Source organism: Seriola aureovittata, chromosome 20 (assembly GCF_021018895.1).
Source record: "Seriola aureovittata isolate HTS-2021-v1 ecotype China chromosome 20, ASM2101889v1, whole genome shotgun sequence".
Taxonomy (NCBI): Eukaryota; Metazoa; Chordata; class Actinopteri; order Carangiformes; family Carangidae; genus Seriola; species Seriola aureovittata.
The window spans coordinates 8755504-8771613 of record NC_079383.1 but is presented as its reverse complement, the minus strand read 5'-3'; the positions used below and the strand labels follow the sequence as shown (position 1 = coordinate 8771613).

General features: G+C 42.0%; 1 protein-coding gene across 1 annotated transcript in view; it reads right to left on the bottom strand.

Moving 5' to 3' along the window:
• Nucleotides 1–16110, bottom strand: part of bmp6 (bone morphogenetic protein 6) — a 52972-nt gene that overhangs the window by 1556 nt on the left and 35306 nt on the right. The window contains exons 3-5 of the mRNA XM_056364760.1: nucleotides 12115–12263; nucleotides 11631–11828; nucleotides 790–866 (exon numbers count right to left, since the gene is read on the bottom strand). Of these exons, the coding sequence (XP_056220735.1) occupies nucleotides 790–866; nucleotides 11631–11828; nucleotides 12115–12263 (424 nt within the window). The remainder of the gene's footprint in view (nucleotides 1–789; nucleotides 867–11630; nucleotides 11829–12114; nucleotides 12264–16110) is intronic.

The window sequence follows — 16110 nt, the reverse complement described above, 5'->3', positions numbered from 1 at the left end:
TTGAAAATTGGAAGCAGCAGTGTCCTACAGGAGTCCACTTGACTCCTGTAGAATATGTTTCAAATTCTCTGCATGTTTTAAATCTTTCTGACTTGTTTTCAACTAGTGTACCTTCCTGTCCGTCAATAATGTGTCTCCGTCTTTCTCTTCTTACTTATCTGCCTGCTCCCTTCCCATGTGCCCATGAGTGTTTTTTGAGAGAGAGAGAGAGTGAGAATGAGAGAGATAGTTTGTATGCTGTCTCTGTCTAGATGTCAGTGCTGTGTTAACATTTCACTGTTTGTTTTCTCTTGTTCTCTTCTATTTCTTCCTCTGTTTCACACAAATACACACAAGACTTATGTCTGCTGCCTCAAAGCTACTTTAAGTGACTTTCTCTTCTTTTTCCACCCTTGCTTGTTAGTACCACTTCCACATCAAACAGTGGTGTTTATAATGTGTGTATAAATGATGTAGTGGCACTGTCATCAAACTGAAAAAACAGACTAAAAGTAACATTCCAATAGATGTGGGTGTGCAAACTTTGTACATAGTAGACATGTATGTATAGAAAATAACTTGATGATATAAGAAATACACAGTCATCACTGTCATATGCAGATTTACATCCAGTGTCATGTATCTATGGATCATCAACATACCAAATTCCATTAGACAAACTCAAATGTTTTTCTTAGGTTGTAATGTTGTTTGAGTAAACATGATTAGGATATCACAGTGTGAGGATCACTGGTTCAACACGTGTATTAGGACTAGTTTTGCTCTATGGAGTAAGGAAATGTTTGATACCTGCCAGCCCAGCTCTCGGAAGCTGACATAGAGCTCATGTCTTCTGCATGCTGTTTTCTGATCACTGTTGTTGTAATCTGCAAAAGAAAAACTGAAATCATTAGGAAATTCTATCTCTAAGATGCGCACAGACCTCTTGTCAACCAGCATGGCTCAATGTAGCCCTCAATGTATGAATGTGTATCTCTACATGACTGAAGGGACATCAATTAAAACACACACAAATGATGTTTAAAAAATTCCCAATTAAATCCTGTGGTAGTAACGCATTGCACTCAGAATTTTATTTATATATCCCTGTTTCACAAATTAAAAAATACACTTAATACTTTTATTAAATTCCTTCAAAGTTCCAGTTCCAGTTGGTTGTTTGTTGGTACTGAACTAAGTGCAAAGTTAATTATAAAACTGGTAATCAAACATTTTGGTACAAAAACCTAATGGAGATTGCCTATTTTTTGTTGCTTTATCTGTCATTTGTCATTAGGATTATAACATGAGTTTTTAATTCCATGTTTAGCCTAGTAGAGTTATCGCTCAAGTTATTTAGGCTACAAAAACTTTATACATTGCAAGAAAAAAATTGAATTACCGAATTGCAGTTGTGTGCCTCCACCACTCTGACAGATTTCAAGTTACATCCCTGTTTATCCAGAATCATTTAAAATATAAACCATTGGTGTGAAATTTTGTCATAATTTCTATGTGAATTCTTGAGTTATGGCTAAAAAACGTGTTTTGTGAGGTCACTGTGACTTTGGCCTTTGACCAAAATATAATCGGTTTGTCTTTGAGTCCAATTGAATGCTTGTGCCAAATTTGAAAGGATTCCCTTGAGGAGTTTGCGAGATATTGTGTTCACAAGGACAAAATCATGTTTAGTGAGGTCACTGTGACCTTGGCCTTTGAACTTTAACGACCAAAATTGAACCAGTTCGTTCTTGAGTCCAAGTGAATAATTGTGTGAAATTTGAAGAAATTCCAATCAATCTGTGACCAACCAACCCACCCAACGAATCAGAATACGGCTACAAACAAACTAACCAATCACAATAAAGCTAGAAATCAACAAATTAGAATACAGCTACAAACCAATTAATAACAATCAGAATACAGCTAGAAATCAACAAATTAGAATACAGCTACAAACCAATTAATAACAATCAGAATACAGCTACAAACATACTAACCAATGGGAATAAAGCTACTAAAAGAACTAAGCAATGAGAATATGGCTACAAATTGACCAATCAGAATACAGCAACAAACCAACCAATCAGAATAGAGCTACAAACCAACCAATCAGAATAGAACTACAAATCGACCCTTCAGAATACTGCTATAAATCAACCAATCAGAATACGGTTACAAATGAACCAATCAGAATACAGCTACAAATCGACCAATTACAGTACGGCTACAAAACAGTCAATCAGAATATAGCTACAAACCAACCACTCACAATCCAGCTACAAATCAACCAACCAGAATAAATACAATAAATGAATAGAAATAGAAAGAAACTGTTTGCATTCAATACATAAACAAACAAATAAACAAAAGAACACGCAGGCTTATGTCCATGCAAGCAAATCGAATATTGTATTTTTTCCAGAAGAGTGTGTGTGTGAGTGTGTGACTGTTAGACAGACTAACTCACCAACAGCAGCCTGGTTTGTCAGTTGGAGCTGGTCACACACACACACACACACACACACACACACACACACACACACACAAACACACACACACACACACACACACAGACACACATACACAAACACACACACACACACACACACACAAACACACAAAAATGCCCTGATATTTATTTGTTTAAGGGCCAAAGCCACTTACCCATTCATTAAAATGGGAGAGTTGTAATTAAAGTTCACCAGCACTAGTTGCATTAAGATTTCAAAACAAATTTAATTTTGAACAGAAACACCAATCGCATTGTTTTAGCTGGATTCATCTGAAATATAAAAAGAGGTATAGACAGCAAAAGCATATTGGTCTTGTCACGTGGAGTCATCTCAGCTTGAAATAAATGAGAAGCGAGGGAGAAAGAAATGGCTCATGGCACTGACACTGCCTGAGTTTGGGTGTCAGTTTCTACCACCTGTGCTAAAAATATGCAGGTGTTCTACAATAATAAGGCACTTTAGGTTTAAGAGCACCTACCTTCTAAACATGTTCTAAAATAATACAAGAAATGTCTACACTTACATGTTATATAGCACTCATACAGATTACTGTACAACATGGTATAATGCCAGGTGTTGTCTCCTAATTGAATGAATCAGATACAGATAAAATGTGATCAATTTTTTTCCTAAACAAGAGCATGTGTTTCTTTTTACTGCAGCAACATCTAAACATGTAAAGATGTGTTAATATGATAAGATGGATTAATTCCGATAGTCAGTGACCATTTATTAAACTTGAACTGATGTTTATAGAGAGAGAAAATGACACATTACAGTACTGCAGAATGATAGGGCTTTCATAAGTTAATCTATAGAGTTTTATGAGTCTGTACTGGAATATGAACTGTTGGGGTTTTAATAACTTTGGGTTAAGCATCAGCGTGCCGGCAAACATTGTTTCCATATGTAACATAACGTGTCCCTTACTATACACACATTCTCACAGACACCCCCTACTTGCTCATCTAGGTCTTGCTACAGGCAGGGTTATTAAGTCTGATCGTCTCATTTGAATTCTTTCTCCAGATTCCAGTCTGTACAAGCACCTTTTTTGGTATGAACAAGAGTGATTGGGACAGAATCATTCCTATAAAAAATCTCTTTAAATAATTTGCTTGTTGTAATCAAGTAGTCTGCTTACAGTGTTCATTTTGGGTCTTCTCCTACAAAACAAACATATAGTAAAAGATTTTTTAACTGTAGTAGTCTACTACTGCAAGTTGTCATATGCTTAGGCTGTCTTCTAAATTATTTGTACAAGGTGTTTGGACTGACATAGCCTGTAACATCCGGTAATTACCTGTTCTCCCAACTCAAGTTCACTGTGTGTGTGTCTGTATGTGTCTATGTGCTTGCTGTGCACACTTACACCATGTGATATCTTGGGATTTAAACAGTGTGTAATTATTGTCCCCGCTCTCTCACAGCAGCAGGTGTGCAAGGTGAGTGAGGTATAGTGCTTTCACCCTGACCATTCAGGCTAGTCACAAGGTATAGCACAAGGTATAGCATTTGGCAACATATTCCCCTTCTCACAGACAGACATCTATACACAACTCATTTTCCTTGACCTCTTGGCCTTCAAAGCCATCAGCATTTACAATTTGTGGGACTCTAAGAGCAACAAAGCTGATATTTACTATGGGCTTTCACTGAGTGTAAAGGCCCACATTTGTGTTGCCCATGAACCACATCTACCCTTCCTGCCTGTAAAAATGTAGTGCCACACAGTTACCAGTAAACTCCAGCTCCGTTGAGGCCTCCATTAATTTCTTTTTGCTTTCCTTGACAGAGAGTGAGGGTGGGAGGGAACTTTAAATACCGAGACTACATATAAGGGTTCTAAATGTATAGTACTATTATGCTAATTAGTTTTTGTTTTCAATATATTTTTTGTCGATTGATGTTTTTTATTCTAAGTCATTGTTTCGTCTGACTATGTACACAAAGGAAACTCTCCTAGCTTTAAAGTTGACCAAATATGGAGTTAAACATCCCATACCGGCTGAGCTGAAGAAGCCATACCGTGGATGCAGAGCCCAGGCCATGGAGACCTGGTTAAACAACAACACTCCCTACCGTTGTGTGGATTTACCTGGCTTCACTGCAGTACGAGGGGACAGAGATGCCGGAGCAAGAGGAAAGAATAAAGGTGGAGGACTGGTTCTGCTTGTGAACAATAGATGGTGCAACCCTGTTCACATCACAGTGAAGGAGAAGATCTGCTGGGGGATTTTAACCATGTCACTCTCACCTCTCATGTGATTGGCTTCACTCAGTATGTTGATTGTCCCATAAGGGAAAATAAGACACTAGATCTGTTGTATGCAAATGTCAAGGAGGCCTACACTGCTTCAGCTCTACCACCACTTGGAAAATCGGATAATCTGTATTTTCTTGAGCCTTCCTACAAGCCCTGTGTACTGAAGAGGGCTGCAACCACCCGCTCATTCGGGAACTGGACCCCGGAGACCAGAGAGTGTCTAAAAGACTGTTTTGAGAGCACAGATCGGAATGTCCTGTTGGAGTCACAGGAAAATGATAAAAGCAAGGACTCTGACCTTGATAGAATGGTTGAATGTACCAATGAGTACATTAACTTCTGTATGGACACTGTAATACCAGCAACAACTGTACACTGCTTTCCAAACAACAAACCCTGGATCACCAGTAACATCAAGACCCTCCTCAACCAGAAAAAGGAGGCCTTCAGGGATGGAGACAGGGAGAAGCTCAGGTCTGTGCAACATGAGCTGAAGAGGAGATTAAAGCAGGCGAAGGAGGACTACAAAAAGAAAGTAAGGAAGCTGCAACACCAGAGAGGTGTTGAAGGGGATGAGGACCATCACTGGCTATAAGGACAAGAACAGCCAGGCAACATCAGGTAATGTGGACAAGGCCAATGTGTTCAACCTGTTCTACAACAGGTTTGACACAGCCTCACCTGTTCTCTCTCCCACTGCTTCAGGTGCAGCTTCTCCTATGGCATCTCCTCCACAACCTGACACTACAGCTGCAACTCCCTCCACACTGGAGTCAAGTCTCCTGTCCTTTACAGTGGAGGCGGCGAGGCTACGTCCATGAAAGGCAACAGGCCTGGATGGTGTGTATCCGAGGCTGTTAAAGGACTGTGCAGCCCAGCTAACTGAGCCTCTCCAGAGGATCTTTGACTTAAGCCTTCAAATAGGGAGGGTTCCGGTCCTGTGGAAAACATCATGTCTTGTTTCTGGTACCTAAAGTAGGATGACCGGCTGAGATAAATGACTACAGACCGCTGGACCTCACATCACACATCATGAGGACCCTGGAGCGGCTGCTTCTCCACCTTCTGAGGCCACAGGTTTAACGTGCACTAGACCCCTACAGTTTGCCCACAAAGAACATATTGGATTGGATGATGCCGTCCTTTACATGCTCCACCGGGCCCATTCTTACTTGGATCAACCAGGTAGTTACATGAGGATTATATTCTTTGATTTCTCAAGTGCATTTAACACCATCCAACCCCCCATTCTTAAAGACAAGCTGGAAGGGATGGGGGTGGATCCTTGCTTCATGTCCTGGATTGTGGATTAACTGACAAGACAACCACAGTACGTCAGGCTGGGTAACTGTTTCTCAGGGACAGTGATGAGCAGCACTGGGGCTCCACGGGGGACTGTTCTGGCTCCGTTCCCGTTCACCATGTATACAGCGGACCCAACTCTTAGTCCTGCCACATCCAGAAATACTCGGATGACACAGATATTGTAGCGCGTATCAGGAACGGGCAGGAATCTGACAAAAGCCTTCAGTGAATTGAGCGACAACTGCCTCCTTCTGTTCAGTATAACGCTACAGCTAGGGGGAAGCTAGCTTACAAAAGCATAAAGACAGGCAACAGGATGATATAACTAGCCCTGCTCTATTCCAAACTCACCTAGCACCTCTAATGCTCACTAACGTATATCTAATTTGTTTTTGAAAACAACACATTATGGTTTTAAGATAAGCTAACCAGCTGGTAGCTGTAGCTTCATTCTTAAATAGACATGAGAGTGGTATCAATCTTCTTAACTCACTCTTAGCAAGGTTACTAGCAAGCATCTTTCCTAAAATAACAATTCCTTTAAACATTAGCAACCAAACCATGACCTTGAGTTTCACCCATTTCTTCCACTACTGTCAAGACCAGATATTTGAATAGTAAATGGAAAGAAAGCAGGTCAATGAGTTCATTTACGACATGGTAATGTGAATGGAGCCAGTGGCACTGAGCAGTGAGTTCTACTTGGCCATAAGGGGATATTACCTAACAATGTTTAACCTCAAAGTGTTTCTCTGTGTGTAGACATCCATTCGACCATCCATCCATCCATTATCTTTACCCCTTATCCTTATAGGGTCGTGGGGGGGCTGGAGCCAATCCCAGCTGACATTGGGCAAGGGCAGGGTACACCCCTGGACAGGTCGCCAGTCTATCACAGGGCTGACATATAGAGAAACACAACCACTCAAACCCACATTCACACTTATGGGCACTTTAGACTCGCCAATTAACCTAATTCACATGTTTTTGGACTGTGGGAGGAAGCTGGAGTACCCGGAGAGAACCCATGCAGGCACAGGAAGAACATGCAAACTCAAACCTTCTCACTGTGAGGCGACAGTGCTAACCATCACATCACTGTACCACCCCCTAGGGGTTTCACAGAATAGTCGACTAGTCGACTATTCGAATATTAAAACCACTAGTCAACACTGTGCAATGCTGTAGACTAATCGTTCATCTGTGATTTTAGCACGGTGCAGTAATAAAGCAGTGGCATCTACAGCAGATATGCAGCTGGGGGCGCTGTGGGTATTTGCTGTTGTAGTTGTAGTTGTTGACAAGTCACACGTGATACTGTTGGGCGCTAAAGCAGCAGAAATGCAGCGAAAACAAGTGGCAAAGAGAAACATGACTGTACGCCCTGATGCTCGACAGTCAACAGTGTGGAAATATTTTACCAAAGCAGATAAACCCGTCAGCTGCAATATATGTAAGGCTACTCTAAAGTACCACCAAAGTGCCAGCGCTATGCATAACCATTTGAAGCTACACCCGCTCATGGTTACCGCTAACAGCAGCAACAACGAGGAGATGCGCCAACAGAGTGAACAAAGCAAGCAGACGACAATCAGAGAATTTTCCAAGCGTCCGATCACCGACCACAGAAAAAGGGAAATAACAGGTCTGTTGGTAAATTTCATTGTGCTGCGCTGCAAGAGAGCAGTCGGTCATGCAGTCAAACGGTATCTCCAGGTCAGACAAGCTGCTGGGGATTTAGTCCAATCAGATCACGGCTCATTTTTAAACAGCCTCTCAGAGCCAATCCAGGGCTCTGGTATTTCACCTACCCCCAGGTTGGTCCCGCCTACACCCTTTACTGGTTGTATGAGACGTTTTTGACGATAATTGATCATTGTTATTGGGTGAAAAAAATATGATAGATCTCCCGCGATTACTTTTTGGGAGTAGTCAATGACTACTAAAATACAGCACTCGTGAATGCCCTACCACCCCCATTCGACCATGTAATACTAAAATGCTGCACTAAAACCAATTCACATTGAATTTATTGAGGTGGGACATTGGCTGCCAGTTAAGAGCCTGCCTATAACAGCAGGTGAAACACTACCCATTACTGCACTGTAGCTCTCTAACTATACTAAACTGCATGAGTCTTGGCCTGGTATTAACTCTTCACTACACTACTTGTCATTAAACACCTTAAACACTTTCACGAGCCTCTCTGTTTGGGGGAAGTTTATAAATTATATCTACAATGTCATTGTGAAAATACAAGAATCAAATGGTTGTCAGTCATTACAGCCTGGGTGTTCCATGTAGGAAATGTGTATCTGTGTGTGTGATATTTGACATTAAGAAGTAATTTCAATCCCTGCAGGCCACAATCTCTCAAACCAGTCCATTGTAAGTCTATGGTTTGCTCTGATAATTTCTCAAATCTCCGAACCAAATTTTTAGAGCAAAGAAAGAAGAAAAGATTGCAGTAGAAATGACATGAACTCGCTTAGAGGTTTTGGTGGTGACAGAAAACTTGGGTTCCATGTGCCCAATGTTTAGAAAAGCAATTAGCTTCTTCTGGGTCGTCAACCCAGATGAATACATGAACATCACAGTTATCTCTGACGTTTCCCCTCCCACCATCCACTACTTCTGAAGTTTATCTTTCTTCCTGTCTTTCATCACAGCGGTTATTAAACCCTGCGAGTGAGCTCCACTATGTCTAATTACTTCAGCAGTAAACAAAAGGAGGTTGGGTGGGGTTACGAGTGAGGAGAATGAGGAGGAGAAGAGAGACAGATGAAAAAACACAGCTGGCCGAGTGCTGTGTTATTATTATTCTTTAAGCGATACTGTTAGCGTGGTCAGTCTTTGAGCTGTGCAGCTAATGACTGGCTAGGCCTAATTACAGGCTGCCTGTGCTGTGCTGTGCTGGGATGTGGTATTCCTTCCCTGGACGGTTGTTAACTTCCCCCACAGTCAAAGCCCAACCGGACTCCAATTACCTCCCAAGCCTTCTTCGCCCACAAAACCCTAAATTACCTTCAAAGGTGTTGTACTGCTCTTTTGGCAAGGTATGAAGCTGCATTTTGACAAAAAATAGCTTTGATTATGTCCTAGAGTGTGAAGATGAGGACAAAATGGCACCAAAGTGATAAAAAAAAGATGCAGTAAATGTAGTAGTGTAATGCAGTGGAATGTGGATGGTAGGAAGGTAACACGTTGCTGCCTTCCAGGCCTTAGATCTCATGTTTTTTCTGAGAAAGAATCAGGGTGAATTATCAGTGAAATACTCTTCAGATTATTTTAATTGTTGTGGCCTGAAGTGATATACTGTAGCTCCATGCTAAACAGAAACTGGGGGATTTTGTCACAGTTTGTTTCACCCCATGAATGCTCCACAAGACAGATGCTCTCCCCATCCATCCTGTCCACCTCCCTGTCTCTGGAGTAAGTGATGCAGTATTGATACCATATGCCCTCCTGATTCCTCATGGATCCTCCTATCCCATCCAATCCCAGCAGTCCACTGCTGGCTGTGGACACTCGGCTGTCGCAAGGGGGGGGCCTCCCCACTTCCTGTGTAGGATCTAAATATTTACACTCTCCAGCGTCCCGAGTAGCGAGGTGGAAAGGTCTTCATGTTTTGGGTTATATAAAGGCCAGTCCTCCAGGACACATATTTAACAGATTGCCCTCATTAAAACAGATTTTTTAATTGCGATTCACAGTTTTCTCATCTTTCTGAAACACACTGGGACACAAAAGCTGACTACAGTCAACCTACCTTGTGAATTTGCTCGTAAAAGCAGTTGAATAGCAGACTCTAATGTAGCGTTAAACTATTTTCTAAGCTATTAATTATGAATTTATTTACATTTGGCATAAATATTGCCTCATATACTGGAAGAGAGCTGAGATGACCGTTACAGGAATGCTAACCCACATTCTGAGCACATTGTATGCACTGTGCACGTTAGCCCTCTGATTCACAAGTGTACCCCAGTATCACTTAATCTTAAAAACAAAACATCTTCATTTAACTTAACGTAACAAATGATATGTCTTTGTTCTCTGTTATGTCAGCCAAAGATTTTATCTAACACAATTACTGAGAAAAATCCCTGCAGGAATTCAATTTACAATCTCTTGTGTTAACAAGACCACAGTGTAATCTACTGAGACAGACATTGAAAATGTTCTGAACAATCAGAAAATAGAGTCAACAAATCTCAGCAAAGGATTTTCAGAGAGTAGCAATAAAGACAAAACCAACTCATCCTACAAATATGTCTGTGTGCCATACAGATGGTAGAGTCATTATACACAGTAGCAGAAGAAGCAAAGTAAATAATTTCCCAGGTAGCCAGCCAAGCTGGGCCATTTGTGGCTGTGTGTCAGTGTACTAAGATGTGCTTAGGTATCAGAGGACAAAAAGAGAGACACCTATGACCCAGATTTCGCTAGGTTTTTGGGGGTGTAGACTTTAGCCTCTTTGGTCTCACCAACAGCTTCAGTTAGCAGCAATGTGGCTAATGTTGAGCGAGTCTCGTCCTACTTGAAATGACTCTAGCACTTCATTTTTCACAAGTCTGACATAAGTCCAGAAAACAAGTGTGCCGAACTAAAGCTGCTCTTGGGCCAAACAATTTTGGCTGCCTGAGGGTTAACAGATCACAACACACACAACCTTATGGGATGTTTAAAAACAGCAATACTATGAAGACTATAGTATGATTTAAACTTGAAACTGAACTCACTCACTGACCTATCTTTCTATTTGTGGAATCAAGTTAACCAAGATTTTAGGCACACATTTCTGAAATAAACCCATGGTAGACTTATACAAGTATTTTCTGAGCAAATCAGTTTAAGTTAATATAAGTTATAAGCTATAGTATTTGTTATGATCCTACAAACTGGTATCTGTATCTCTTCAATACCAGCACAGGAAGTAGTTTTTGTAGAGACATGGAAAGCTCACCTTTTTATAAACTACAACAGTAATTTTTCATTAAACCTAACTTAGTGTTTTATTTGCCTTACCTTAGCCACACTTTATTTGCCACAGGCACAAGCACACGCACAAGCCTTTCCCTGACCTCAACCATACAGCCGTTGCCAAACAAAGATAATATAGAAAGCAAGAATTTTTTAAATGAACACCACCAATCTGACTCATATATTCAAGCTTTCTAGTCTTTCTTTACAGTCTTTTTAGCTTTAATTTGAAGCCAACCCCAATTAAACTCTCAATCTCTTCCATAAGTAAAACATTTTATATGTTGTCATGAAAAAAACTATGTTCCTTGCTCAAGATACAGGTTTTGGGATACACAACACTACACTTAATCATTTTGGACAAACAACAGTAAAAACTTATTTTGGACATCATCCCTGTGCTAAGATTTGTGTCTGATGGGGGTCGATTAGAGAGATCCAGCTGAAACCAGGTCCAATTCATAGTCTCAAAGATGACCACTTCAACCAGGCTTCAAACAAATGCTACCCATCCACTCAGTTTTGTGTCTGATTGTGTTCATGGTTGCACTGTGTGATCAGGGTGGTTAAAGTTGACTGACCTGCTACGCCCAGCCCCATGGAGCCGTCCTGTGGTTGTGTGGATCGGTTGCGATTCTGCTGGCGACGTTTGCCACCAGTGGAGCGGGCAGTGCGGATGTATACTTCACTGATTCTGAAGAATGCGACCATAAAAGGTTGCTTCTCCAGTGCACCGTCATGTCCTACTAGGCCTGCCTCCTTGACACTGATGCTCTGTCCTGTTTGAGAGGGTACAGCACCTTAAAACTACACAAAAATGTATATATATATATATATATGTGTATATATATATATATACTGTATATAAAAGTGTATAGCCATTAGCAGCAATACAGAGGTTCTAACCCTTTTGTCCTCAAAAGAAGGAAGCACCTCAATGATAAACCAAAATAAACCCAAGAGCAGCAATGAGCACACCAATTTTGGTAAAATTCTGTCGGACAGATTTTCAGATACACTTTCTTGGCATTTGTGGCGCCATACATATGTTATTATTTCCATTACCGCTGCTGGTCTCCATGCTGACTTGCAGACCCAAGTTGTGCACCGGACTCATCAACCACAGGTTGCTAGTGGCGGTGATGTCAAACTCCAGCCAGCCCTCCTCAGCTGCCCACAGTCTGCGAGACTCCAACAGGAACAGGTCTGCCTCTCTGGGAGAACATGGTATACAAAATAAAATTGCTTGGATTAAAAATAATAAATGAAATGTGTTTTTAGTGATTCAAATTTTTCTCAGAAGAACTAATCTGACTGATGAAATAATATCATTATAAATATCAAACTGAGTAGGACTTGTTAGCCAAAGAAATTTTGTGGACTAGATCTTGTAATGTAAGACAGAAATTTAATTAAAAATATGCAAATATATCAAGCCTAGCACCATAGGGCTAACTGGAAAAGATGCACTCTAACCACTCCAAGCTAACTAATTTATCTAGTTAGCTGAGGCAACCCAGAGAGCAAAGTAATATGTCAATGCCAAATTTTAGCATTTTAGATTAGAACATTTTCAAAAGATACATGGAGACAGAGTCAATGAAACAGAGAGAGAGGTATGTTAAATAAATTACAATAATTTGTGTAAATGAAATAAGGTTGTAAACAGGAAGGAAAAGACCCACATAACACAGCACATAACATGGCAGAAGATGCAGTATAACCACAAAGTTGCCTACTTTATGTGGATAGGTTAAGTGACCTTTAATTCCAACAAAGCCATTACAGTAGTCAAAACACAGCCTCATGTCAGTCAGACCCTCCTCCATAGCCTACATCAAAGCCAATCAACCAGGTGTTCAGAGAATGCCCCTGCAGCAGCAGCAGCAGCAGCCTGTCTTCATTGGTCACTAATTAGAGTGTTTCTGATGGCTTCCATATGAGCCTCAACACCATGTATTTACACACACACACACACACACACACTCACACACACACACACACACACACACACACACACACACACACACACACACACACACACACACACACACACACAGCTCAGCTGACAAAGGATGGAAGGGGTCCACAGGAGAGCTGCCAGGGCGAAGGCTACGGAGAGCTTCTTATTGACTGACTTAAATGAACTGGATTAACAAGGTCTTTTTGCAATAATAAATCTCCTGTCTAAGTCTTGTGGTTACTGTGTGTGGTAGCAACTTTTTAAGTATTGAAAAGGCATATTTGTAAGATTGTTACACTGATATGTACAGTAAGTCAGACATCTGGACAGACAGGCTCCAGAAGTTTGCCATACAAGAAAGAGATTCTAAGTTTTTACTTACATCAGGCTTAACACATTTTGTATTTTCTCACATTTCTTGGCTGCATAGGGTGTCAGGCTTATTAAGTGCTCTACCATTTCGACTTAGAGTCAACAAAGAGCAAGGTTTTCACTGGGAGGAGGGGCATGAGTAAATTAACAGGCTCCCCACTGAGTGGGCAATTACCAAAGAGACAGACGTGCAAAATGCTGAAAATGGGAAAAACAACAACAAAGACTTTATAGTATTTCCTCGTATAAACTGCCAAACCTCAGTGGAAGTGTTACTTTCACCTGTCAGGTTTACCTGCCGGGTTCAACCATATAAATCGGGGTATGTTAAGTTTGAGTTCTATGATACATCTTCTGGTGCAACCTGGACACATCGTCAGTGATGATCCTGGGGTCATGGGGTGAATGGGTCTTATCATCAGAAACCCTCACCTGGGTGACCCAGCCAGGGGTGATCAAGCTTGGCTTGTGTCCAGGTAGCGCACTACGCCATGCATTGTCCCTCTTAATCCAGAGCCAACGGAAAGCCCTTTCAGCAGCTTCCAAGCTGTTCTTGATGGCTCTACGTTTTTGAAGTCTGCAGACCCCCAAGAGTCCCAGGATCCAGTGTAGGGATTGCCCTGTGAAGCCCCTGCAGCCCACTTCGACTTGCTAACAGCGGGCCTTGCACCCATTCCTCTGACACTGAGCTACCAGAGATGCATATCTGGATCTCCTCTTCTCCTGTGCCTCCTCCATCCAATCTCCCAGGGGTAAGAAAACTCTAGCAACACCACCTGCTTGGTTGCTTCAGACATCAAAACCATGTCTGGCCGGAGTGCAGTGGCTTGGATGGTGTCCAGGAATTTCAATTGTTTCCCAAGATCATAGGAGCTGCCAGTCTCTTGCTGTTGAGAGCAGCCCACCCTGGGTCTTTGGTTGGGGCCAAGGTTTCTCCCCAGCACGCACAAAAACGATGGAGCACTTTGCTGGGAGTTGCCACTTGCTGGAGCTTATGCCAGTGCAGCTGGTGTTCGCTACTGCCATCAGAGAGCTTGGCCATGGCACCAACAATTCCTCCCCTCTCCCAAGGCTTTAGGGCAGCAGCTCAGTATGTGCTCTAATGATCCCCTCTCCTGGCAGAGTTTGCAAGTGGGTGAGTCCACCAGGCCCCAAGTGAACAGGTTCAAGGGGCTTGGGAGGACGTTGTACACTGACTGGACCAAGAATTAAATTGGTGTGGTCCGCCTTCTGCCCAAGTGATTTTTTGGCCAGTTGTATGCTCCCACTTGGTCCAGGCCCCCTGCTTGCCCATGCCCACCATTCTGCTGAGGCGAACTTCCTCCACCTCTGCACATACCCCCTCCTGGATTAGCTTTCGCCTCTCCTTTCCTCTGGCTTTACCGTAGCAAGGTGTAGAATTTCTCCCAATCCTGACCTGCCCAGTTGCCACCGTGCCCACCAGGGTGTTGTGCCCCAGCCCTGCCTTAGCTGGACTGCCTCCTGGGCGCGCCACCTACTTCCTGGTCTGACCTCAACACCTGCTGAAGAGACCTTAGTCACAGCTGACTCTCGATAGAGCAGGACTTCTCTGGCTCTGGATACCATGAACTCCTCTGCCAGACTGCTGAAAGGAAGCTGCAGCTTGGTGTTGTGCTCGTAAAGGATGATGCTGCTAAGGCTCCGCGACAGGCCCAGCCACCTGAGTAGTCTTGTCTTGGCTTGTAGGCTGTCTTCCTCTCAAATCTCTCCACGGTGGTGATTGGAACTTCGTAGATCAGCAGTGGCCAGAGGAGTCAGGGCAGGATGCCATGTGGATATATCCAGGCCTTGAATTTTCTGGGAAGCCCTGACCTATCCATGGTGGAAAGCCATTTATCGCGGTCCTCACTGCTAGCCTAGCGTGCTGCTGTGTCCTTCAGGTCGCTAGTGAAAACAAAAGCAAAAGCTCTTGACTGGCTTTTCTGTCACCGATTGAATTTTGGTGCCTCCCAGAGAGAAGAGGAAATGAAGCGAGTAAGTAGCTCTTGATAGACACTTAGACAGATGGAATAATATACTTTGCTAACATCTGAGGTTCTCCAAGAGTGGATCAGCTTTAGCCTCGGACAGCAGTCTGAGAACATTTGGTTGTAGAGACCCCACCTAAAGGTGTTTTTGTTTCTTGATGCACAAAATAATATTATTAATCCAGTGCAATAGCTCTATATATATCAACAGCTTTACAGTAGAGAGTTGCATTGGTGTATATCCATTGATAAACAAAATGTACTGGACTATATAAGCTGTTAGCTGAAAATGTACTGTATGTCAGAAATTCTCTTCATATTAGTGTTGCTCACTGGTCAAGCTTGATAAAACACAAAAGATTTTGAAGCTGTGCTATTTCTGTAAGATGTGGTTTTGCTTGATTTTATATTATAAACATGGCAAGAGCAGTGTCAGAGTCTGTGTAACACACAGGGAGAATGATAGAGAGATAGAGAGTAACACAGGATGATGCAATTTAAAAAAAAAAAATCATAATCCTAACCTTTTTGTTTGCAGAAAAAGCCAACTGAGCATTATATAGCATATTTTTTGTTGCCTCGTAGATTCCCAGTACAACCACAGTGTAACCCCTCAGCAAATCTACTGGACCCACTCAAAGTTGAATTAATGCATGCATGTTGTATGGCCCAGCATTGTTAAAAGCCACAAAAATTCTCAAGATTTCACTGTTTCCAGTGATACCAAATGTGTCTGGC